At 40.0% G+C, this 23,287-nt stretch overlaps 3 protein-coding genes across 4 annotated transcripts; 1 reads left to right on the top strand and 2 right to left on the bottom strand.

Annotated features, from left to right (window-relative positions):
* Nucleotides 1–1,630: 1,630 nt before the first annotated feature.
* Nucleotides 1,631–3,081, bottom strand: LOC135587495 (uncharacterized). Its single transcript, XM_065078983.1, has 5 exons — nucleotides 2,907–3,081; nucleotides 2,618–2,835; nucleotides 2,383–2,544; nucleotides 2,074–2,309; nucleotides 1,631–1,995 (listed from the first exon to the last, which is right to left on the bottom strand). The coding sequence occupies exons 1-5, from the start codon at nucleotides 2,977–2,979 to the stop codon at nucleotides 1,749–1,751; spliced, it is 936 nt and encodes a 311-aa protein (XP_064935055.1). The 5' UTR covers nucleotides 2,980–3,081; the 3' UTR covers nucleotides 1,631–1,748.
* A 545-nt stretch (nucleotides 3,082–3,626) lies between these two features.
* LOC135587494 (probable glucuronosyltransferase Os03g0107900) lies at nucleotides 3,627–5,675 on the bottom strand. Its single transcript, XM_065078982.1, has 3 exons — nucleotides 4,688–5,675; nucleotides 4,364–4,608; nucleotides 3,627–4,266 (listed from the first exon to the last, which is right to left on the bottom strand). The coding sequence occupies exons 1-3, from the start codon at nucleotides 5,252–5,254 to the stop codon at nucleotides 3,810–3,812; spliced, it is 1,269 nt and encodes a 422-aa protein (XP_064935054.1). The 5' UTR covers nucleotides 5,255–5,675; the 3' UTR covers nucleotides 3,627–3,809.
* Nucleotides 5,676–8,966: 3,291 nt separating this feature from the next.
* LOC135587490 (phosphoglucan phosphatase DSP4, amyloplastic-like) lies at nucleotides 8,967–23,063 on the top strand. 2 transcript variants are annotated; one of them, XM_065078976.1, is made up of 14 exons: nucleotides 8,967–9,112; nucleotides 9,217–9,280; nucleotides 9,375–9,419; nucleotides 11,601–11,703; nucleotides 11,819–11,895; nucleotides 11,958–12,034; nucleotides 12,780–12,860; nucleotides 13,191–13,323; nucleotides 14,751–14,810; nucleotides 16,889–16,945; nucleotides 18,978–19,073; nucleotides 20,962–21,021; nucleotides 22,599–22,706; nucleotides 22,794–23,063. In XM_065078976.1, the coding sequence occupies exons 1-14, from the start codon at nucleotides 9,087–9,089 to the stop codon at nucleotides 22,917–22,919; spliced, it is 1,113 nt and encodes a 370-aa protein (XP_064935048.1). In that variant the 5' UTR covers nucleotides 8,967–9,086; the 3' UTR covers nucleotides 22,920–23,063. The 2 variants fall into 2 exon arrangements, with proteins under 2 accessions (XP_064935048.1, XP_064935049.1); XM_065078977.1 differs by lacking the exon at nucleotides 9,375–9,419.
* Nucleotides 23,064–23,287: the final 224 nt, after the last annotated feature.

Genomic DNA, 23,287 nt, shown 5'->3' with positions numbered 1-23,287 from the left:
ATTTACCCCATTTTCGAATTTAATGTAGCCGAAATATTAAGATGTTTAATGTCACAGTCGATGGATCAAATTCGAGGGATATATACGTAATTTTACCTAGTAAAGGCGACAACGAGAGGTGTGGAGGTGGGGATGGAATCATCTCTCGTCTTTGTCCATTGTGGGCCAACGTGGTGGGCCACAAATGGCAAGTGGTGAGCTGTCGATAACGCTTCTACAAATCGAGACTCGGTCTAATTTGTCGCTTTCTCCAACTCGAGGAGATTGACAGCAACGTGACGTGACACGAGAGACTGGTAATGTCTTCTGGAGCTACTTGTTAGTTACTCGATTCGTCGGCTATGGCATCCGTCCCTTGTTCCAATCACGAAGCCGGTGCACGAGTGGGTACCGAAGAAACTGAGTAGAAAGAGTTTTTGGTTGTATCTTTTCTAGCTATTCTACTTGTTTGGTACCCCCGTCGTGGCCTTCGATAACAGAGCCGGTGCACGCGTGGGTACAATTCAAACAAGTACGAAGAGTTTTCCTGAATTTCGAAAAACTATTTACTGTTACCCGAATCGCCAACCATGCTATCTGTCAGCAGCTCCAATCAAAGAGCCGGTGCGACTTCGGGTAGGTAAGGAGTTGGTAGTTGGTAGGAAGAGTTGTTTTCATATTAAAAAATCTCATATCCATCAACATGATCATCATTTTTTTTTTTTATTCCCATCAAATTTGATATAGATTGATTAGATTTTTTTCACCCTACTTATGGTTTATGATGCACCCATAATTAAGAATCAATAAAGTTTTTTTTTCTCTTTTAATATAGTATCGAAACCTCTGTTCTAATCTTCCCTCTATTTTGATGTGCCTTTCTCACATGAGGAAATCACAAATCCATAATCTTACTCACGCAATATTGATGAGGGTAATAATGGTGATAAGACTCGAGCGACGTCAGCTGTCCCAGATGACGCCTTGCGTCTCTGTTGACCTGACAGCACCTGGTCAACGCGGATCAAAGTACCGACCAAGGCGTATTAGCACCTTGCTCAGGCTCGATCCCTCACGCCACGCCAATGTGGATGTCAGACGCTACTAGAAGTACGATCCTGCTCTCTGCGAGCAAGCACATCAGGCAACAATAATCCCCATTATAAAAACCCTCGCGCTCCGAAGAAAAGGGAGAAGGACGAACGAAAAAAACCCCCTACGACTGTTTACTAACTTGATCGTCGGAGGGGTCGGACCGAGCTCCCCCGACCCAACCTGTGTGCAAGTGCGAAGACAGAGGCCTCCCACTAAACACCCAGACGAGGAGTTCCCTCCCGGAGAAAAAAACGACCCCGTACCGATCAGACCACCATAATCAACCACCTCAGCAGTCTCAAGAGTCGCCCCAGAAAGATCTCCCATCATCCGGATCCGAACTAAACCGCGTCGATCCCGTGACCACGGCTCAAAGTTGTTTAGACATGATGCTCTTTGAGTTCTCAAATCTTTGACCTTCTCACTGATGACCTAACTCATGCTGGTCACCGCTTAAATCTATCGTTGGTTTCCTCTAAGAATCAACGATCTGATCCTCCAACGATGTTGCAGGTTCTTCGCAGTTTAAGCCTAGTTTTTATAGTTGACTGCGATGTCAACCCATATTGCTTCTCATTCACTGAATGCTTTATTTTTCACACAATCTATAGTTGTGTTCGTCTGATCAATGATACGTCAATCATCATGCAGCGTATTTCCTCGAGCCAAGAGTCTCAGAGATGGCCCTTAACGAAGTCGATGAGAAGCTGGTTCACTTGCTCCGGGAACTGCTCCTGCACAAAATGGCTTCCTTCGGGGACGTAGACGATCTCCAGATCAGGGACGAATTGCTTCACCGTGCCGCTCCTGACGTAGTCCTCCATGGCCGGAAACCTGAGAACGTAGTCTTTTTCTCCCATGATCAGCAGCGCAGGGACTTCAACTTTCGGATCGGCTGGGGCCGTTACCTTGAGCAGCGACCTACAGAGAAGCAGACCGGCTGTGTCAACACGGTTTAAAGGGCTTCTTCTCATGCTTCTGCTAGCTTTGGCAGCTCACCGGTATGGCATATGGAGCGGAAATCGAAACCCCGAGGTCTCGTATAGAGCAGCATAGACATCGACGTCTTCCTCGGTGCACCACTGCGGCAAGGGCGTGGATGAGTCGGCAAGGTCCATGATCTCCTGGCCTCTCTCGGCTATGGGAATCTCAACCCTGGAGAATAGAATATAGATGGTGCGAACGACTCTCCTGACATCGAACCGGCCGAAGTCTGCCTCCGCTCGACCTGGCTCCTGTCGTCGGAGAAGATGAGATAAGATAAACAGTAAGCAATTTGCTGTGAGCGAATGAATCGTGGGATTATACCCGCCACCGCAGTATGTAAAAACCTTCGGGAAGCGTGTCGCTGTCTAAGTTTCGGGCGATGAATGGCACTCCTAAGGTCACGACACCCAGCACCCGTTGCGGATGATACAGAGCAAGATGATAAGCAGGCCAGGCGCCGAAGTCCTTCCCGACAACAAACACCTTGCGTGCAAAAAAAACATTTACCCATCTGTCAACCCTAAAGCGATCCGCTTCGGAGGATCAAAGATAATACCTTGGGGATGGAGAGGGAATCGAGGATGGCGAGGAGATCCGCGACGAGGTCTTCCCAGGTGGTGTTCTCCGGCTCTGTTGGCTGGCCGGAGAGGCCGTAGCCACGGAGGTCCGGGGCGATGGCCTTGAATCCTGCTTCGGCGACGGCGATCATCTGGTGCCGCCACGAGTACCATATCTCCGGAAATCCATGGACGAAGAGGACGGTCCCCAATTCACCTGCGTCCTCACCCACACAAGGCAGGTCGGATGGGAAGAGGGAGAGTAAGGTGATGTGGGGATTCGCTTACCTTTTCCTATGTGAGCTATGTGGAGGCTGATGCCTCGGACGTCCAGGTGAGAGTGCTCGATCTTCTCCACCATCTCCTGCCGCCGACCACAACGAGTCTTACACGACGACAATGTCAGAAACAACAACTAGTTTTCAGAAAAACTTCAGCCCTATCTTAGAGATAAGATAGTTGATCTTATTTAAATCACATATATATATATATGAAGGTAAAGACTTTTGACAAGTCTCACATTTATCACTTAATCTTTAATAATAATAATAATAATAATCGATAGCCGACCAGTGCAAAGGTTGCACCTCATGTGACATCGACTATATCTGATCGATTGAGAGACAGGACCACTGTGCTTATCGTATACAAATTGAAAGCAGCAAGCAAACAGCATGGTCTGCATTCTGGCCATCATTCACATCATACCCTCTGCTTGCAGAACACACAACTTTAATCTCTTCCCATACCAACTCCGCTCCTCCTCTTTAATCTTTCCCAAGGCCAGCAAAGGAAGCATTTTTAATTCCGTAAAGTATCTTTAAAGCTCAGACTTCCTTCATCTCTTATTCTTTACCCACCCCTTTTGCTTATGAATCAGAGACTCAGATCTCTAACATCTTTAATAACCGTGCTTCAGGGAGAGACTTCCTTCTTTGGATTTATAATCATCTTTGGTCGGTGATTAATTAATGTGCCATTCATTAATCAACTATTAATTCTAGCAAATTTGTAATAATTTCTTTTTTTAATCGTATAATTTTGTGAATAGTGAAATAAATAAATAACAGGAAAACGGGGATGTCCGACCGATCTACGTCACACGACACGCTCGTGAAGCGAGCGCGACAGCCCGTGACCACTCGCCGTGTACGACCGCCGCGCTACCTCCACGTGTCGGTTTGCACCGCCTCACCTCGACCGCCACGGCCGGCGGCGGAGCCTCATCCCCTCGAGCGCCCTGAGAACGTGCCACGTCGCGTCGCCCTGCTCCGTGGGGCGGTGGAAGAGCAGGGAGCGCCGCCGGGCTGGGTCCCACAGATTCCGCTGGATCGCCGACAGATTGGTGGCCGCCACGTGGTCGAGCGTCGCCTCGAGCCGGCCGACGTCTGCCTCCGCCACCGTCACCGATATCTCCGGCCACCGCACCGCCTCCGGGAAGGGCAGCCGGATGTCGTCTGCGATGATGACGGGCACGCAGCCGAGCGCCACCGACTCCACCAGCCGAGGGCTCCACGGCGCCCACCCCAGCGGGCACAGGCAGAACACCGACCGCGCCATCTCGGCTCGGTAATCGCCGGATCGTTTCCTCTGCAGCCGGAACCTCGGGTTCGCGCTGTACCGCCGCCATATCTCCGTCCTCACCCTCCTGCATCCATCCGACAACAGGGAATCGTCGGCAATTACTTGTGACGAGCTCGAACGGGCGCGATCGTTTCTTGTTGTCTTCTCGAGTTCATCGTTACCTGCCGTAGAAGCGGCCGCTGACGTTCTTGGGATGGACCTCCATCTTGCCGCGAAAGAAGACGAAGATGTCGCGCCTCGCCTTCTCGGGCGCCGGCCGCACGTCTTCGATGCCCGGCGGCACGTAGGGAGGAATCAGAACGTGCTCTGCTCGCTGGCACGGGTGCGGCGACCGCACCCCGAACGTCTGCAGGATGATCGACCTCTCCAAGAACTCCGGTATCCCGTCCGCCATCGCAACATCTTCCTGCAAGCATCATTCGGCCGTGCGTCACCCCACCGTGCTAATCAAAACCGAAGAGTAGTACTGGGGAGTTAATGGTCACCATGGCGTGGAAGCAGGCGCCGTAGTCGTGAGACGCGACGACGACGTGGTCGCGGCCGTGGGAGCGATTCCAGAACGAGAAGCGGGAGGACACGAAGTCCACCGCCGAGGACAGGAGCGGGCGAGCGTGGTGGAGGGAGGGGAAGCCGTTGGGCGTGCTGAAGTTGCAGGAGACGTAGACTGGGACGAAGAAGAAGTCGGCGTCGTTGGGGTCAACCGCGCGGCCGGGGTACCCAAGCAACGCCTGATGGATCGCCACCTCCGAGGCGAACAGGTGGCTGCCGCACCGCGGGTCCGACAGCCAGTCCTTGTTGTACCGAGAAGGGAGCTCATAGACATACACCTTAGGAAGCGGCGAAGAAGAGGGCTCCCGCGCCTCGATCAGAGCTCGAGCCGGGAGATTCGGTTTGAGGTGAAGGGGATGAGACAAGAAAGAGGAGGAGGAGGAGGAGGTGGTGGTGAGGAAGAGGAAGACGGAGAGAGCTAGCCAGAGAATCCATTTATAGTATTTCCAGAGCTGGAGAGCTTTCTGGTGGTGGAGTTGAGCTCTTCTGGCCGTCACCTTCATCTAAGAGGGTGGCTTCTGGTGCGGTCAGACGATCGGAGCTCAGGTCAGGAAGAGGGAGGCTACAGATAACGATTGCAGGAGGAAGGTAGCTGACGGTGAATCCATGAAAACAAACACCGGGAAGAAGAAGAAGAAGAAGAAGAAGAAGCAGTAATTGTTCCGTGTTTTACCAGCTTCCATCAGCCTCCTCCGCCCATGGTGCGGGTGGGCCAGTGATCATGACGAGAAACTTACCAGTAGATTCTCCTTCATCTGACGCGTTCCTCGATGCGCTGTCGGGTCACATGGGATGCGCCATTCTCGCCTTTTTCTCCACCTCTTTTCGTGAAAATATTACACTGTTCTTCTTTAGTCCCTCTCCTTTGGCTGGCTTGGCGATCAGACGCGTTCGCCGTAAGAACAACCCGTCGGATCACGGCAGATGACACCCCTCTCTCTCTCTCTCTCTCTCTCTCTTCTTCTTCTTCTTCGTCGTGAGGTTTCAAATCCTGAACTTGGACGATGAAGTCGTCGGGACGCGCCTCACTCAGCAGAGACTGCTGGCCAAGCAACGACTCGGTCAAAATTGACCCAAAAGCGGTGTTGACTATTCATTTATATTATCATGGTAAATAATAAGTAATGACTGCCTAATCTGCTCGATGGAAGCGTATGTTATTTGAATCTATCATTTGATGTAATGTATAATTTCTCACGGTTCACATCGACATGACTAAAGTGAACCTTATAGACTCTTATTTGCATTATTCCTATATTCCGATTTAACATGGAACGATGGAAGGAACGTCACGACAAGCTTAAACAAGCTTTTGTATTTTGAGACACGATGGAAGTCGCGATAGTTATACTGTGGCAACTATTGTTGTCAGAGATACCACACTGAAAGCAATCATGGCCCACCCAAGGATACGACCCTCAGCCCACGGAACGAACAACTTTAGCTACGAGTGACTACCGTAGGACGGTGGCGGGGGCCCCAGATGGAACGGGAGATGTACGTGTCGACGAGTGGAAGGTCGTAATTGTGGGCCCCAAGGATACGCACCTTTGGATTCTCTCTCCAGCGAGGCAGTGCCGTGAGACGTTACGTTTTCACGTGGTAAAGCAATGCGTGCAATCAAAAGGGGTATGCGCCGTGTGGGATCCGATACAGTGATATTTTGATCCATTTCACTCGATCTTTAAATCCCTTTTCTTTTATTAAGATAAAATTGATCCATCGAATTTCTAATCTTTTACTGTAATCGTATTTATTTCGAAGTGATAGAAAATGGAAATATTGATTTTGTGTTTGATAGAAGATAAGATTTTCATAGATGATAAGATTTTCTCAATTATATGAGGAAATCTTTCTATTCTTTTTATTCTGTTGAGGGAAATCCTTCCTCCTAATATGTATAAATAGGAGAGGAAACATGTTAATAGATTTAAGTTAAAGCTATTTCATTTCTATAGATAATGCTCTCGCCCTACTCACGAAGCCTCTTGCTTTAAACCATTCTTTGCATCGATCCAATATTGGTATCCTTACCATCTTACGGGGGCATGATAGAAGATAAGATTTTCCCAACTTGATAGAGGATAAGATTTCCTTAATTATATGAGGAAATCTAGAGGGAACATGTTAATAGATTTAAGCTAAAGCTATTTCATTTCTACAATAAAGCTTCTTCAATTATTGTTCTTATCTTCTATTCTATCAGTGTTGCAGGTTTTTTTCGATCAAAGATTGATAAAAGAGAGCATATGTTTTGTTGGTGAAGAAGATATGCAAAGAGAAATTAAGGAAAATAGAGAAAGAAGGTTAAAAAGCAAAATAATAAGGAAAAAATCGGAGGGGAGAGGCAAAACAATATGAAATTAGGACATAAAATATCGAGGAAATTTTTTTGTGGCAGTTCTTCCTTCGAATACCACTTCTTATGAAAAGGAAAGGAGGAAATGTGATAATTCACCGGAGATAAATAGTGAGAAAAAAATAAAATAAAAGGCTGGATTTGAGTGGTTATTATGGTTACAGCACAGTTACAACGAAAATAGATAAGAGTTTAAATTGATTTAAGAGGGTTGCATTATTATTTATTTGGGTTTAATCATTTTGGTTCAAAATCCATATATTAACAAACAATATCATGATAAAATTCAAATAAAAATTCATTAAAAAAAGTGATAGTGTATCTAACACCATAATCTAAGGATGATTGAGAGGGATAAGTCGAGTATTGGTCGAGAAATCGACTTGTATGAAGATTGGAATGGCATGCTTAGGATTAAGATGAAAAATAAACTCACGTGTGAATAATAAATTAACATTGATAATGATAAATTAAGATGAAAAATAAACCCGAGTGAATATTTTATGATATGATAGAATATTTCCTTTTGCGTTCATCATCGTTTTTACATTTAACTATCATGTAATCCAGGTCTCATCCTTTGTATTGACTGATCAATTATAATTATAAGATGAGTTTATTGAATATCATATTTGATGATGAAGTCAATCGATAAAGTTATGATCTAATTAGTGTTTGAGTGACGTATGAATAACTTCAATCATGGAAAGATAAATCGATTGAAGCACAAAGAATCAGACTTTGGGCCGGAGTGAATCGATATACTGACAGAAGTACTTCGTGCCATGAGTTGAGCCGAAGGATCGGGCATTGCACCAAAGAGATCAGATGTTATGGGAGGTCAATATGTCGATCGGGTAATATACCGAATGAGAGAACGATATGTTGAAAATTTAGACGAAGCGTCGGAGGAACCAATGACATATCGGGTAACATAGGATTTGTGTTTGTAATTGATTGTAACTATGCTAACTCAATTAGAAGCTCATTGGGCCTGTTCTGGGATTGAGTTGGGTTCATTATTAGGCTCATTCAATGACTCAAAGTTGGGTCAGGTTATGACACTGCCAGAAAAGACGATAGTACCACTCAGACACAATCTTCCAAACTGTGTTAAGCAATGGTACCACCCAGATTGCAAAGTGGTACGAATGTTTTTAAGTTAAACATATTTTCTATATTGGTTCGATCGAACGAAGTTTTCAAATCATTGTAATTTTTAAGAAGCACTAATTCATTTCTACCCTTGGTGCCGATTCATAATAGAATTATGATTGAAATAAAATTTAATTTTTTTATGATTAAAATTTGAAGTTGAAAAACATAATTAAGGAAATAAGCATTTTTAGGTGAAACTCCACACATACACAAATATATATATATATATATATATATATATATATATATATATATATATATATATATATATATATATATATATATATATATATATATATACTATTTTTGTTGGTCTCCATCCGGTACTATCGTTTGATTATCAAGTAAAACATCTCTCATTAAAACATCTCACTATGATTATAAAAATAGATATTCACATATTTTCATAACTGAAATTAGTTAATCTTAAATCTTTACTAACAAAGATTAACCTGAATTATTTAGATGAATATTAATATTATATATATATATATATAATTTTAATATTTAGAGTGATACTTGCTATATCAAAATGTATAAGAACCGCTTTTTGTTGTATCTTATTTTATTTGTGTTGACGAACCCTTCATGAAGTAATAGCCCGCAGAGAATCCGCATTCATCCATCCAAACATTTGTTTGGTTCAGCCACACCCACCTATGTGGATGAATCCAAGACAGTCGCGTTCGGCCCTCTATATATATGAGCATTGGGCCGTGCAATTAAGCATCCGCCAAAAAATATCCCGTAAAGGGCAGTTCCTTTTTGTGCTCGCTTTGCTGCCTCCTCGTTCGTCTTTTCCGCGAATTTCACCGGCCATGAACAGCCTTCGGAGCCTTCCGACGTCCGTTACCGATCCCTCCCTTTCTCTCCGTCTTCCCCTCCCTAACTTTTATCGTTTCTTTCTAGTGGGATCTTGATCGCTATTACTGTGAATTTTTGTTTCAGATCCTCCGCTCCGCCCTCGCCGGCCCCGAGAGGACGTTCGAGTAGGCCACCGACCTTGAATCTGGTTCGCGTCGTGGATTCCCTTTGCTTTCTTGGTTCATTTTCTCTTGTGATTCCTTGGGTTATAGTTTCTTGCTTGTTGGTTTTCTTGTGTCTAGGGGGTGATACGACCACACCATCTTCGTGTAAATGTCGCCAGGAGTGTGAGTAGGAAGCTTTCTTGGTTCTTTCTTGAACTCTATATCTGATCTAAGCGTCGCACATTGGTCTCTATCTTGTTTAGCCTGTTCCTTCAATTCACCTTGTTTTCGTTGATTCCACCTCTGTGGGTAACCAATGGACGGGTTCTGTGGTGAAGATTTGATTTAGAGTGCTTTTAGGATGCTAATGCTACAAGTTTCGGACTAGTTTCTCGTATGTTTGTGTTTGACACGGTCTATGGATTTCTTTTGCTTTCTCGACGTTTCTAGGTATTCTTTGGCATATCCGGTATGGATTTATTTTCGCACGGGCTATGGATTTCTCTTAAGTTTCTTGTGTTCTTGCTTGACCTGTATGCGGAGTCTGTTGCTTTCTTGATTTTTCTCAGAATTCTTTGGTTTCTAGTATGTGTCTTATGATCAGTTGGTTGTGTGGTGGCACGAGCTGATCACCATGAATGTAAGTAGGGGCTTTCTTGGTTCTCGATTTTTTTTTCATTCTTGATTTCTATTCTTGATCCGAAAATGGTGTTTTTTGAGAGATAATAGTTGCATTTCTGCGGTGATTTTGGCTGGTCTGATTCTCTAACTACCCCTTTTTTTGTTACACTTTATCTGGTAACTGCTCCACGTATTTTATGGCACCATTTTTGCATATTTGGATTACAACCAGCAAATTGTTAAGACTCATGCCCTTGCTTTTTAGATACGTACTTTCTTATGGTGGTGCTTGAATGATGTTTGGCACTGACAGCTAATTGTTTGTGGAAAAAAAAAAAGTTCAGAATCTACATGATAAGATGGTAGGAACCTTAAATTATATGGATCCATAGAAAACATCTAGTGCTAAATCTTCATTGAGGATGAATTTAGTAATTGGAGGACAGCATGGTTCTATTGATTAAGAATAAGAAGGGATGATGTGGGCTAAATGGACACAAGGTGTCACCTATTGACGAATATTTGACTCTTTAGCCGAGTTTCTTAAAATTTAGATTTGGCGTGCTGTCTTATATCTGTATTTTCCTATTACAAATGGTAATTTTTAAGCTATTAACAATTTAGCACAAGCTTGAATAACACTGTCGAGCAACTATTTGTCTCTATGCACTAGTAAAAAAAACTCAAAAGGTTTCACAGATGATAAATTGGAATAACAGGTTTGATGAAGGAGAGAAGAAGGTACTCTGCCTTCTTCCATATTTTTTTTCCACTTGCTATTCTCTGGTTGACAACCATTCTTTTGTAGAAATAGTCTTCTCTTACCTTGCTGTTTCTTTTCAAATTTCAATTTGACAAGTGTACATTTTTCTATTCTCATGTAAGCAGACATCTTCGATATTGAATGTTTATACAGGTATATATTATGCTAGTACATGTCTTCGTCGTTGGCTTGCCATCTAATGATATAGTTTGTAATGCAGAAAATTTTGGGGTTTTGGATTTTTGTTTTACATATTCGGTATAAGCTACATGCAAACTTATGTGTTTGCTTACATACATGGTATATTTCAAGTCGATACAAATTGATATTGTTTTTTTTTACAATTGGCTAGAACCAGGCTTGTTTCTTTGTTTCTACAGAGTCATTGCTCTTGTTTATACTTGTCTCATGAAAGTTTCAGGAAAGTGTTTGATTAGTTCCTGTCAACAATTTTGCCTAGTTTTTTATGCTTTGATTAATTCTTGTTAACAATTTTGCCTCGTTTTTTTGCTGCCTTCAAACATTAATGAAAGAATCTTTTATAGCTTCTGTAGCAGAATTCCTTTACGCTTTTGTCTCAATGAATATAAGAGACATAATTCTTGATATGCTGATATAACATTGGTGCACACAAGCTGAGGCAGTGTCACTGTCTTATATGACGTTTTAAAGTGCAAAAAAAGTTGATGTATGTGAAAATTTTACAAATTTCTTGTGATTAGGTCATTCAATCCTAACTTGTATAGTTTACCAGGGAAACACTTAAATGAGAAAGACTCCACCTGAATTTTCGGCTATGTGGGAAACTAAGAATATATTAGATATTATCTCAAACAGTTACGTGCAAACCAAAGATCCATTGAACTTAAACTGTGCACTTTTGCTGTGTAACCAAATTTCAATATGTTCATTTTGAACTTAAGCATGTAGTATTTATTTGAACTCAGGATGATTGTTTCAGTTATTTCCATCTTTTGCAGGCATGTTCCAAGTCTTCTGCAAGTCCTGAGAAGACTGGTGCTGAAGTGCAAGATCAGAAGTCTGAGATATATAGCAGTGATATGACAAAAGCAATGGGTGCAGGTAATCATCTACTTCATTTATTGCTAAAGAAGATTCTACCTTTTTGTTTTCTTCTAGGTAAATTTTTGTAATTATTTACTGTATAAAAGGTTTCTATTGTGGATGTGTGAACCAGTGCTGACATATAGGCATGAGCTTGGAATGAATTATAATTTCATCTACCCAGGATTGATTGTTGGTTCTTGTCTACAGGTAATGTAAGGTTTATTTCTTTTATGTCTTTGAACTTTTAAGATTAATATGTGCAATTACAGACCCCATCAGATGTTGATAAGCTTCGAAAGATTGGGGTGAAGACCATCTTTTGCTTGCAGAAGGACTCGGATCTTGAGTATCCTAATTGTGTTTCATTGGTGGCGATATTTTTTCATTGAAGATAATAGTAATAATCTAGAATTGGTCACAAAAGGGTATAACTTAGGATTTAGATTACAAAGCTTATTTGGAATAGTTAGAAAAAGAGAAATATTAATAGATGCATTTTTATCTGATAGTATGTGCAAGGATCAATAATTGACATAATGGATTAATAGTGGTCTACTGATGCAAACGGAAAAAGCGCATGTCTCCTTAGTCCCTCCAAAACACCAATATAAGTTCTCATTTTAGGTTGTTTATTTCCGTGAATCAATGCCTTCCTTTGTCAGTTTTATCTCCATAAATGTATTTATTAGTATGTTTTTACTCAACAATCCATATACGGCGATGGTGGAAAATGAATATGAAAAATGATGCATTCTTGAGTTGATGTCGTAATATGGGAAAACCAAGTGATTCTTTCATATCTAATTAATATTTTGGCTGCTTCATTATACTTAAAAGTAAGGTTTGTCGTACCACGGTATGTTGCCTGATACGGGCGGTATGTATTGATCGGACAGGGGACCGGTATTGGCGGTACATACCAATTTGTTGATACGTCCCATCATATCGTGTATCGATACGTCGGTATAGTTCGGTACATACCGTATTGATGGCTGGTCGGTATATTGGTACGGACCGGTAAGAGGAATCATACTTAAAATTGTCACTAGTTTATTGCCTAGACATCTTGTTTCCTTAATTTATTTCTGTAGATATTTTGGGGTTGATATTGGTGCAATTCGTGAATATGCCATGCAATGTGGTGACATTGAGCATCTTCGTGCTGAAATCAGGTGAGCCGAAGTACTTTAATAATGGCTCATTTGTTTAGTATATCAAGTTAGTTTGGTTTTACATCTTCTATGTGTGGGCCACTTGTAAATCATTTTGTTGTTTTGCTTATCCCTTGCACTAAAATTATGATTTGGTCAGATTTAGTAGTGTGCACTCTTGCCCATAAAACATACACTATAGGTTTCAAGCTTCCAACTTCTCATGCCTGAATAATGGATAATAATAGTAACTACGTTGTAAACTTGTAATGACTACTGTTTTAACTCGTACTCTTGAAAATTTCTGCAGTTAGTTAGTGCCCTCAATTTCTCTTATTCCTGATGTCACAGGGATTTTGATGCATTTGATTTGAGGATGAGACTTCCTGCAGTAGTTAGCAAATTATACAAGGCTATTAATCGGAATGGTGGAGTGACTTATGTTCACTGTACAGCCGGGCTTGGAAGAGCGCCTGCAGTTGCAGTAGGGTCTTTGCTCTTGTTCTGCTCATTCTTTTGATGCTATCTATGCGTATCTTTCTGTTCTTTTGTTCCGTAATTGAAGACATTGTCTTATATTACTGGTGGACCATTGTTTTGTCTTTGGAACCTTTTGTTATGTCATAGCTGGACCATGCTTCATTTTGCATTTATATTGTGTGTTAAAGGTTATAAAAAAATAGTTCTTGCTATGTTAATATCCATTTATCACAAAACATTTTAATGGAACCGCTTGAGCCCAACACATTTTAATATTGGTGGGGCCTTTGGGGAGTAAGGAAAGTTTTTTCTACAACCTCTCTTGTTAAGATATTTTATACGATAAACTTAAATTAGTTTAACTTTGAGTGAATAATCTCTTTCTTCCTCTTGTTCTTCTTTGAATGTCGTTTCAACTTTCAACTCGAATTGGAGTATTGTGTTAGTTCTTACTTTTCTTCTTTCTGAGCTTATGTAGCCGACAATAGTTTTTCCACCAGTTAGAACATAACAAATTAGTGATAACATCTAATTGAACATTAGAGCTACAAGTTGATTAAAGAAAGGGGTCAAGTTATTTGTCTCTTCATTCTGAGTCTAGATTTGTCTCTTCATGTTACTTTTTATCAATTGAACCTTTCTCGGAAACCTCATAATTTAACAGTCTTCCATTCTTCGTACTAGACATGAATTTGTTGTTCACTTGTGATCATCAGCAAGGAACAATAACTATTTTTTACTCTATTTATTGAGCTGTAGTAGTGTCAAGATTTTTAAACTACTTTTACCTCTATGGTTATGTCAAAATATTACTTCTTTACAAAATTATGTCCTATATATCAAAACCTTTAATCTTTTTTTTTTTTCAAAATCATAAGATTCAATCTCCATATTTTTATCATTTGTTAAAATAAACAGGCTAAGAACCTTTGCCCATTGATTTCTCAAGGTTTGGGTTTTGGCTTGCCAATTCTTCGTGTTTCTGTTTCTTGGTTGTCAGCCTGTTACTTTATTGTGCACTCCAGTCGGTGGAATACTGCTGCAGAATGTCACTATGATCAATGGTATCTGATTCAAAGACAGTAAAATATCGCATAATTGACACAAGTGATTGGAGTAATCGGTCTACTTCTGAAATTTTTCTTCAGTATATTTGGACTTCTTGAATACTTATTAGCAGTGAGATTAGGAACCCAAACTTAGATAGCCATTTAAAAAAAATGTTTTCAGCCTGTTTAGGCAAGATCTTCATTTATGAGTTGGTCACTTGAGATGATGCAGACACAACATGCTTATTTATCTCCAAAAGGACTGTACTCTCATTCCTCTGTTAATTCATATGCTTAACTAAGTAGCGAACTTATTATGGTCATATTTATTGATTTATCCACAAGGAATTTTTTTAGTAACTCAATGTCTTTTACACTGTAGTTGGCATACATGTTTTGGGTTAAAGGCTATGAGCTGAATGAAGGGCACCAGCTACTGCAGGTAATCCCTTCAGCATTTTCAGTGTTATGATGTTTATAAGTAGATGGTAAAACTGAAGTGAGTGCCTTGATTTGATAAAGATCTATATTTTTCTTATGACTAAAAGACATATAACATGGTGCCTAGATCTGTTGCTTTTATTTTCGATTTGTTGTAATGTAGCCACCTTAAGACAGTAAAATGTGATAAGTCCATTGGTATGTGTATCTTGCTGGCCATCTGATTGGATAGTCTTATCTTTATGTGAATTTTCTACATATGCATATTGTCAGCTTTGACATACCACAATATTCTGTAAGTGTATTACAGTTTAAAGATTCTTCTAATATAACTTCACAAACTTGCCTGAGCTATTTTCATAGAGTCTAGAGGCATCTTTTGAATATCATTTCATATTGAGTTTTTTAACTCTTTAACTTTTTGAACATATTTTCAAGAGTTAGAAGATTTAAGCAGAATTTCTTCCTCACATTTTTCTTTATGTGCTTCCTTACCTATGATCTGTACAGACACATGCTCACTGGATTTTCCCAACAATAAACTAGTCCAAATGTACTTTATTTTTTATAGTGTATCTTACATATACTTGGTTAGCAAAATTGCATCTCTCTGGAGAGGATATTTCATTTGTATCCCTTTTACTCTTGTTTTGAAAAGTCAAGTTTGGTTCTAGGCCAACAGTAGGGTACTTATAAATATCTTGAAGCATAAGATAAAGGACCAATAAATATATGTATGCTCATATCAGGAAAAAACTAGATCATAGACCTTATAAATATCCATTGGTCAATATCAGTTGGAAATTATTTTTTGTATCGTCTGGTTCTTAGGCACTTAAATCCATGCTCAAACTCTTTCAGGACCTTGTCCTATGCTATAGACTTTTTTGTCATATTCAGGCTCTTGGGAAACTTTTAATGTCAGGATTTAATTAATTTGAGTTGAACTCTTATGTTTGGAATGATCAGTACCCATGAATTGTGTTTCCAAGGATAAACCATATGATGTTGGGAAGGTTTCCCAACATCTCACAAGAGAGAGTTATCATTTCACCCATTCTTATCATAAATCCTATTGTATCTAAACTTCTTTTGAAACAATAGAATTCAATTTTAAATCAATTTGTTTGAATTAAACAATAGAGTCAATTGATTTTGTCTTCACAATTAAGGTGTTTAAAAAAAAAGAAAGAAATTGAGCATATACGATGATTTTCTAGTTAAGGGATTTTTTCTCTAGAGTTATTCGAACCATTAATGTAATGCTTACAGGCGACCTACACCATATAATTGTTTAGTCCCACCAAGTTAGGTGGGCAACATCAATAATGCTGCAGGGTTGCTCCTCTTGGCTTCAGCTGACTGTAGTCCTATCTTATCTGTCTGTATGTACAAGCACAAGCTTGTGAGAACTAAGGATTTCAATCTTGGGTACTGTTACCATGCTGGTCCATGGCAGACTGGTATGGGTCAAGTCCATTCCGGCCCACCGTATGTTGATATACCAAAATGTGCCACGTTATAGAGAAGGGGGAGGAGAGGAGGGAGATGGTCGCTGAAGAGAGGGGGGAGCAGTAGAGAAGGAGAGGAGGGGAGGAGGTGGGCAGAGGAGAGGGGGAGATAAAGGTGGTGATAGAGAGATGCATGCACTGGAAGCAGGCAGTGCCAGATGCATGCAGCAATGGACGCAGAGCAAATAGCATGAGAGACATATGGCCATATGGGATTAAGATTATAAAGATAAAAAAAGTTGGGTCAGGCATTATATGCCCTAACAGCCTTTTATCACATATGGACTGCCTGAAATTGGACATCCATGTGTTGGTTCATGCCTGCACCAGTAGATACCAGCCGGTGCATATGAATCAGACAAAATCAAATTCCTTGGTGATAACTATTATTTTTTACGTTCTGCACAACCATAGAGCAAACTGTGAGAACTTTGATTCTATGTTTAACACTGTAATTGCATGTTGCATCTTTTTAATTAGGACACTTCTCATCATTGCATTTGTTTTATCATTCGATGTACATCTATTCACTTTGTCTTATCTTTTCATGATTACATTTTGCATATAGAGTAAGCGAGCATGCTTCCCAAAATTGGCTGCTATAAAAAGTGCAACCATTGATATGGTAAGCAGAATCTCTTTCCACTACCAGTTAGCATGTTTTGTCTTTTTTTTAAAATTATTCTGAAGTTACTATGAATTTGAAAGTCGATGCATTTTTTTCCTTGTATCATATGTGCCTACAGATTTACATATGGATGCTTTTGTATCTGATGCATGCATCCTTACAATTGATTATTCTTGATATTTTCATATTGACAAGTTCTCTCTTGATGTTCTATTTCTTTAACATGCACTATTTCTACTGGTTAGGAATTGGTGTATCTGCTTGAAGTTAGCATCTTAGACATTAATTTTATAGGAACTCATAAGCCATAGCCAATTTTACTTTCTAAACAATTAATTCAGTATGGAAATATGTTTTCGACCATACGTGGATTCGAATTTGAGACCTTTCTCAAAAGAGACAACCTGTTTTACCTTTTAGATGTTGAGTACTTTTGCATATTTTGGTGGGGATGCTCAATGTGTGAGGACTTTGAAACACACAAACAAATATAATAGATCTCCCATCACCTTATAGAGTTCCACTGGAATTTAGGCTGTTCTTAGAAGTTTCTTTTGCTTTGCGTACTTATAAACAGTACAATATGTTTCCTTATTAATAATCTAATTACATTTCTAGTTATAGGAAGATAAAAGAGCCTAAAAAAGCAATTTGGCATGATCAATAAACTCTTGAACTCATGTATATCATTCTAAGTTGTAGGATGGAGATGTTAGATGATAAGGAAATAGAGTATAAACCAAGGAAGGCAATACCAAATGATACCGCCCGGTACATACCGGTCCGATAGCATACCGGTACGCGGATCGCCCGCTATCGGGCGGAACGAATAAAATAATAAAACAATATATATATATATATATATATATATATATATTTATATATAAAATATTTTAGAAAAAGATGATGTTCGGCGACGTCGTCGAGGCGATGCGACATCGCCTTTTAAATAAAATATATATATAAATATATATAATCTTATATATATATATATATATACCGAGCGGTATATCGAACGGTATACCGCTCGGTATATAGTTTCGTACCGTACCAAGCGATCGTCGAAACTTCGGTACGGTTTCATCATCATGACAAACATCATCGTAGTTGATCAATTCTCTGTTTCTACTGTCTGCCATTCATTCTTGAATTTCATTAACTTCTTTTGATGTTTGATTTCCCTGCATTGGTAGAAATTTCTTTATTTAGTTATATCTCTTTATTTCCAATCTAAAAGTTTGGCATATTATTTCTTCTTAGCTCAGCTTTATTTCCTTAGGTTCTAGTATTTGTTTTTTTTTCTTTTCTTTTTTGCAATAGACATGTAGTACATCCTATCTTTTTCTATTTTGAAAGAATATACTGCATTTTGTTGACTAATTAAAAAAACATCATCAATAAAAATTAGGTGGAACCTCTACAAAAAAACAAACCCCAACTATGAACAGCATTGTATATAAAAATTTTTGCAATAGATTGTTCTTTTTTCTACTCACATAACAAAAAATTGACCACATTGACATCTTTTGCTAGAGAAAAATGTTCTTAAATACAACCATTCTATCTAATCCTGACCAATCTAAAAAGCTTTTTTTTTTTATGCTAGCACTTCAGTATTTTTGCAATATGGGCATATTTGGAGCTGCATTATGATCAAATTTCTGTTTTATATGTTATCATTTCCATCATATTCAATACGGGCATATGTTCTGCATTATGATCAACCTCACAACAAATGTTCAAGAATGTTTAATGCAGTATGGAGTTCCGCAGATAACCAAGTTGTGAGGTTGGATCTTCATCCTTGTTGAACTGTCCGTTTACCAGTACTTGAGGAAAATCATGGTTTCAAATCTTATTAGTCACAATAATTGTTGTCATGTCAAAAATTAATTTGCTGTGATACCACATGTCACCTTTACATTTTGTTTGCACTTGATGTTCTTGATTAATTTGATGTCCCACTAAAGCTCTAGGCTTTCTTACCTTTTTTAATCATAATATTCATTGAACTATGTTCCCTTTGTAGCTTATAGGCCTCTCCAAGAACCATGTCACTCTGATGTGGAAAGGTAATGAGTGTTCCTCAGTGGAAGTGTCTGGACTTGATATTGGATGGGGACAGGTATGCTCTTCTAACATTTTTTTCTCTTTTTTTTTGTTTATAAAGAAAATTTGCATTTATAATCTTGAATCTTGATACATTATGCCATAATAAGTCAACATAGAGGTTGTTTAAATAATATCATATTAATACTTGCAGCATATTCATATGTGTTCGTGTCTCTTTACGCCGTGGCCGGGGAGTTAGCACAGCTAGGGTCGTTTCTAGATGCGCAAGGTTGCCTGGTCTAGCGCTCGAGTCTCAGAAGCCGGCGTCGGCCATCCCGTGTCCGGTGCAGCCCTTTGTCTCAGAGTCCTCGATGCGTAGGGTCTCTCGCGTAGTCGCTCGAGCGTCGAGTCGGGCTAAAGCTTCATCCCCCGAGTGCGACCTCCTTTCTTGGCGGGTGGCTTGCTTCTCTACCGCTGGGCTCCTGCACACAGGTCGAGATTGGGAGGGGGATTTCTCGACTCGATCCCTCCGATGTTTAGGTTAGCTTTCCGTTGAATGAGTGAGAGTAGGATGCTTGAGTGGACCTCCCCCTTTGTTGGCCAGGCAATGGGCTTTTATGCCTGCCCACGGGGGTTGGCTATCCCTGCCTCTTAATGGTCGCCGCCCTCTTAAGCGGCGAACCCATACCTTTTATGCTGACACCAGTTGTCGTGCGCGACGTCGCACCTGAGCGGAGCTGTCCCTACCTTTGCGGGGCGGAGGCATATACTCGAGCGGCGCCATTCCATCCTTTGCGGGGACGGCGTCGTACCCGAGCGGTGCCACCGTCACACTCGAGCGGCGCCGTTCCACTCTTTGCGGGACGGCGTCGTACCCGAGCGACATCGTCCCAACCTTTGCAGGGCGGCATCGTACCCGAGCGATGCTGCCATCACACTCGAGCGGCGTCATTCCACTCTTCGTGGGACGGCGTCGTACCCGAGTGGCGCCGTCCCAACTTTTGCGGGGCGACGTCGTACCCAAGCGGTGCCACCATCATACCCGAGCAGCACCGTTCCATTCTTCGCGGGACGGCGTTGTATTGATGTGGTCTGCCACATCGACTTCGAAACTTTCCATTGGCACTGATGTGGCTGCGGTCGGCTACCTGGGGGCGTGCTACCAAATTGTGCCCTATCAATATGGTAAGTCATATGACAGGTAAATATATTCAGCATTGATATTTTTTATTTTCTTCATGGTATGAAAGATGTTGCTTCATGACCTACGAATCGGCATGAGCAACGATATGTATAGCTCACTAATTGTATTCTTGAAAATTTTATTAATTATAATTGGAGCATAGAACAGATGTAACAGAAGCTTTGTGTCAGTGGAAGCATTTGTAAGCTGGAATGCTGCTCATAGGTTTGTTGAATCAAGGACTGCAAGTGAGAATGGCATCAAAAGCATTATTATTGATCCCTACTATTGAAATCTTCCTATTCTTGCTTAAAAGGATGTGGACATGCAAGTAATTTTAACTATTTATAAGTAAATCTTCTACTTTGAGTGTGTGTTGTATTTTGTGCATCTGATCTCGCATGGTTCTCTTATGTTTTAGATGTCTTATATCTCATCCATGTCATACATGTAAGTATTTTCCACTAATCTGAAATCTTACCATAGTCCATACTCCATAGTTAGGAGGTTCAGATTTTGGTTAATTCTCGTAATTTAGCTGCTACTGTTACATCCTGGGCCTTCTAAGCTTCCTGACATGGTTAGCGTGGGATGCTTTTTTATTAACTTGTCATTATGTGAACAAAGTGTTGTTTGTTCATTGGTTTTGTGATTATGATTTTTTCACATATTTCATGTTTATCTTGAAAAGTAAATGCTTTGTAATGATTTTTTTTCAGTGAGCTTCATGATATAATTGCTCTGATGAGTGAGTTAATCAAGTTTTCATAATTTTCAGAGAATTCCTCTGAAGTTCAACGAGGAGGAAGGTGTATGGATTCTTGAGAAGAACTTACCTGTGAGTGTGCTGATGTGTACTCCTAAAAAATTCTTAAGCTTTATAAGTCTTATGACAACATTTGTTGTTCTGCAGCTTATCTTCAGTTTAATCTTCATCTTGTTTTGTCAACTTCTCCAACAGGATGCTGCTTCCTAGATTAGTTCTTCATTGTTATTTCTGTGGGATTGGGACTAGCATCTTTTTTCCACACTTGTGTTAATCCTCGGTTCACAAATGCACTAATAATACATGATAGCACCCAACTATAAAAGGAGGATGTGCATGGTCATTAATAAAAGTTAGTTTTAAGAACTCATCTTCATGATTAATAAATAACACCGCTAATCTACAGATTGTCCATGCAGCAGTAAAGGAGATCTACATACGTGTAGGACTTGAACTGTGCTTAACCCTACATAAGGCCAACTAAGCTAAAGCCATCTCTGGGACAAGAAAACATAGCTTTAGGATTTTTTTCCATTCAAAATTTGGATGCTTCATTACAAATTGGTTTATTAGATTGAACCGGAACTCCAAACCTCATACCTCCTTGCCTAATGTTTTGTGATGTGTGGCAGTTGAGATTGGGTGGTATTATAGGCATGGCGTAGGCATGCCCAACAATACCAGTGTGTCTAAAAAATATGCCAGTAGACCAAAGACTGTACCAACATGGTACATTCTTTTGGTTATAGACCAGTGAAAACAATACATGCAATCTTGCTCATGTGATTCTTAGATTGACATGTAGTATTTGATACTGTCAGTATTAGCAATAGGAAGAAAATTGGCCTCCATATGTTGGTCTTCTTAGTTAGTTGCTTTAGTCATGATGGAATCGTTCTTTATTTCTTTCAATTTTTACTTGTGATATTCATTTTTGTTAACATGTTAAGCTTTGCAATTGTTTCAGAATTTACGGTTCTGATGTATATTTATTTTTCATTTTTTCTTGATTACTATCCTGTGCATATATATTCATTCACATACTGCTTCGACAAACTATACACAAGAGATGCATGATAAAAAGGCTTCACCTTGCTCGTAGGCCACAACAGTTGCACAAGTCATGAGTAGGATTTCATTATAACAGAAAGTTCTATTAATGAGCTTGGGCAAACAAATAAAAAAAGAAGCACCACCAGTGTGATTATACTAGTAACAGTTTGATGCATGTACTATTGATAATTTTTGGAAATAAAAAAATATTTGGATTCAGTTTGATGCATGTACTATTGATAATTTTCTTAAGTATCTTGGATCGGATTCAACAAAGTTTAACGGGTCATATATCCATTAGATAGAGTCATGATAAAATGTTATCAAAATCGAACTAGTATTGAGTCTTGAAAAGGGACTCGAGTAGGAAGGGACTACCTATATACACTTGGTTAAAAAGCATATACCATCATTGATGAGAATATACCATGCTAGAATATTCTGGGATATTTCAGGCTATACTAGTCTTTGATTAGAATGTCAGACTCCCAAGTGGGGGAGATTGTAATATCATGGTTTAGTCTCACAACATATATATTTGCTTTTATTTGCAGCATGAGGTGCCTTTTATTTGTAAATTGATTTTTTTTGTGTAGGAAGGACGCTATGAGTACAAGTACATAGTTGATGATAAATGGTTGTGCAACGAACATGAGTTGTTGACAAGTGCAAACAATGACGGTCACGTAAACAATTATGTAGAAGTAAGATCTTTCCCTAAAATTGAGAGACTCTTTGTGTTTGGATCCTTGGTTGACGTGATTTTGGCTTGTGTGCATTTGTTGTTGCAGGTTTCCAGTAGCGATACAAGTGTCGAGGCAATGGGGCTAAGGAAACGTTTAGCAAGCAAAAATGTTGACCTTACCAAGGAGGAAAGGAAGATGATTAGAGACTTCCTGGAATCCTATAACGCGTAGAAACGAGTTCTACGTGATGGTTCAAAGAGTATTATGGAGTAAGGGTGTCAACCTTCAGTGTCACCAATGTACATATCAGGTGATGATCCGATAGTACGTTATGTTAAGTTAATAATAAATGTAATCCTCCACTTTATGTTGTCAGTGTCGATCCACATGCTCTCGTCATCCATTGGTCTGGTCTTTGGAAAAAGGATATTTATTCTTTTGCTCTCCATGTTTATGGACCGAGTCGAGTCTATCCTATCTTAATAACAAAACCATCAAGCATAACTTAACTCTACATGCTAACATGTTGGACATCCAAGTGTTGGATGAAGGTAAGGGTAAGCATTTTGAGCAGGGCATTGTCCACTTTGGAGAGACGT

This window comes from Musa acuminata, chromosome BXJ1-8 (genome assembly GCF_036884655.1).
Source record: "Musa acuminata AAA Group cultivar baxijiao chromosome BXJ1-8, Cavendish_Baxijiao_AAA, whole genome shotgun sequence".
NCBI lineage: Eukaryota > Viridiplantae > Streptophyta > Magnoliopsida > Zingiberales > Musaceae > Musa > Musa acuminata.
Note: the sequence above shows the minus strand (reverse complement) of the source record. Positions and strands in the feature narration are given on the sequence as shown.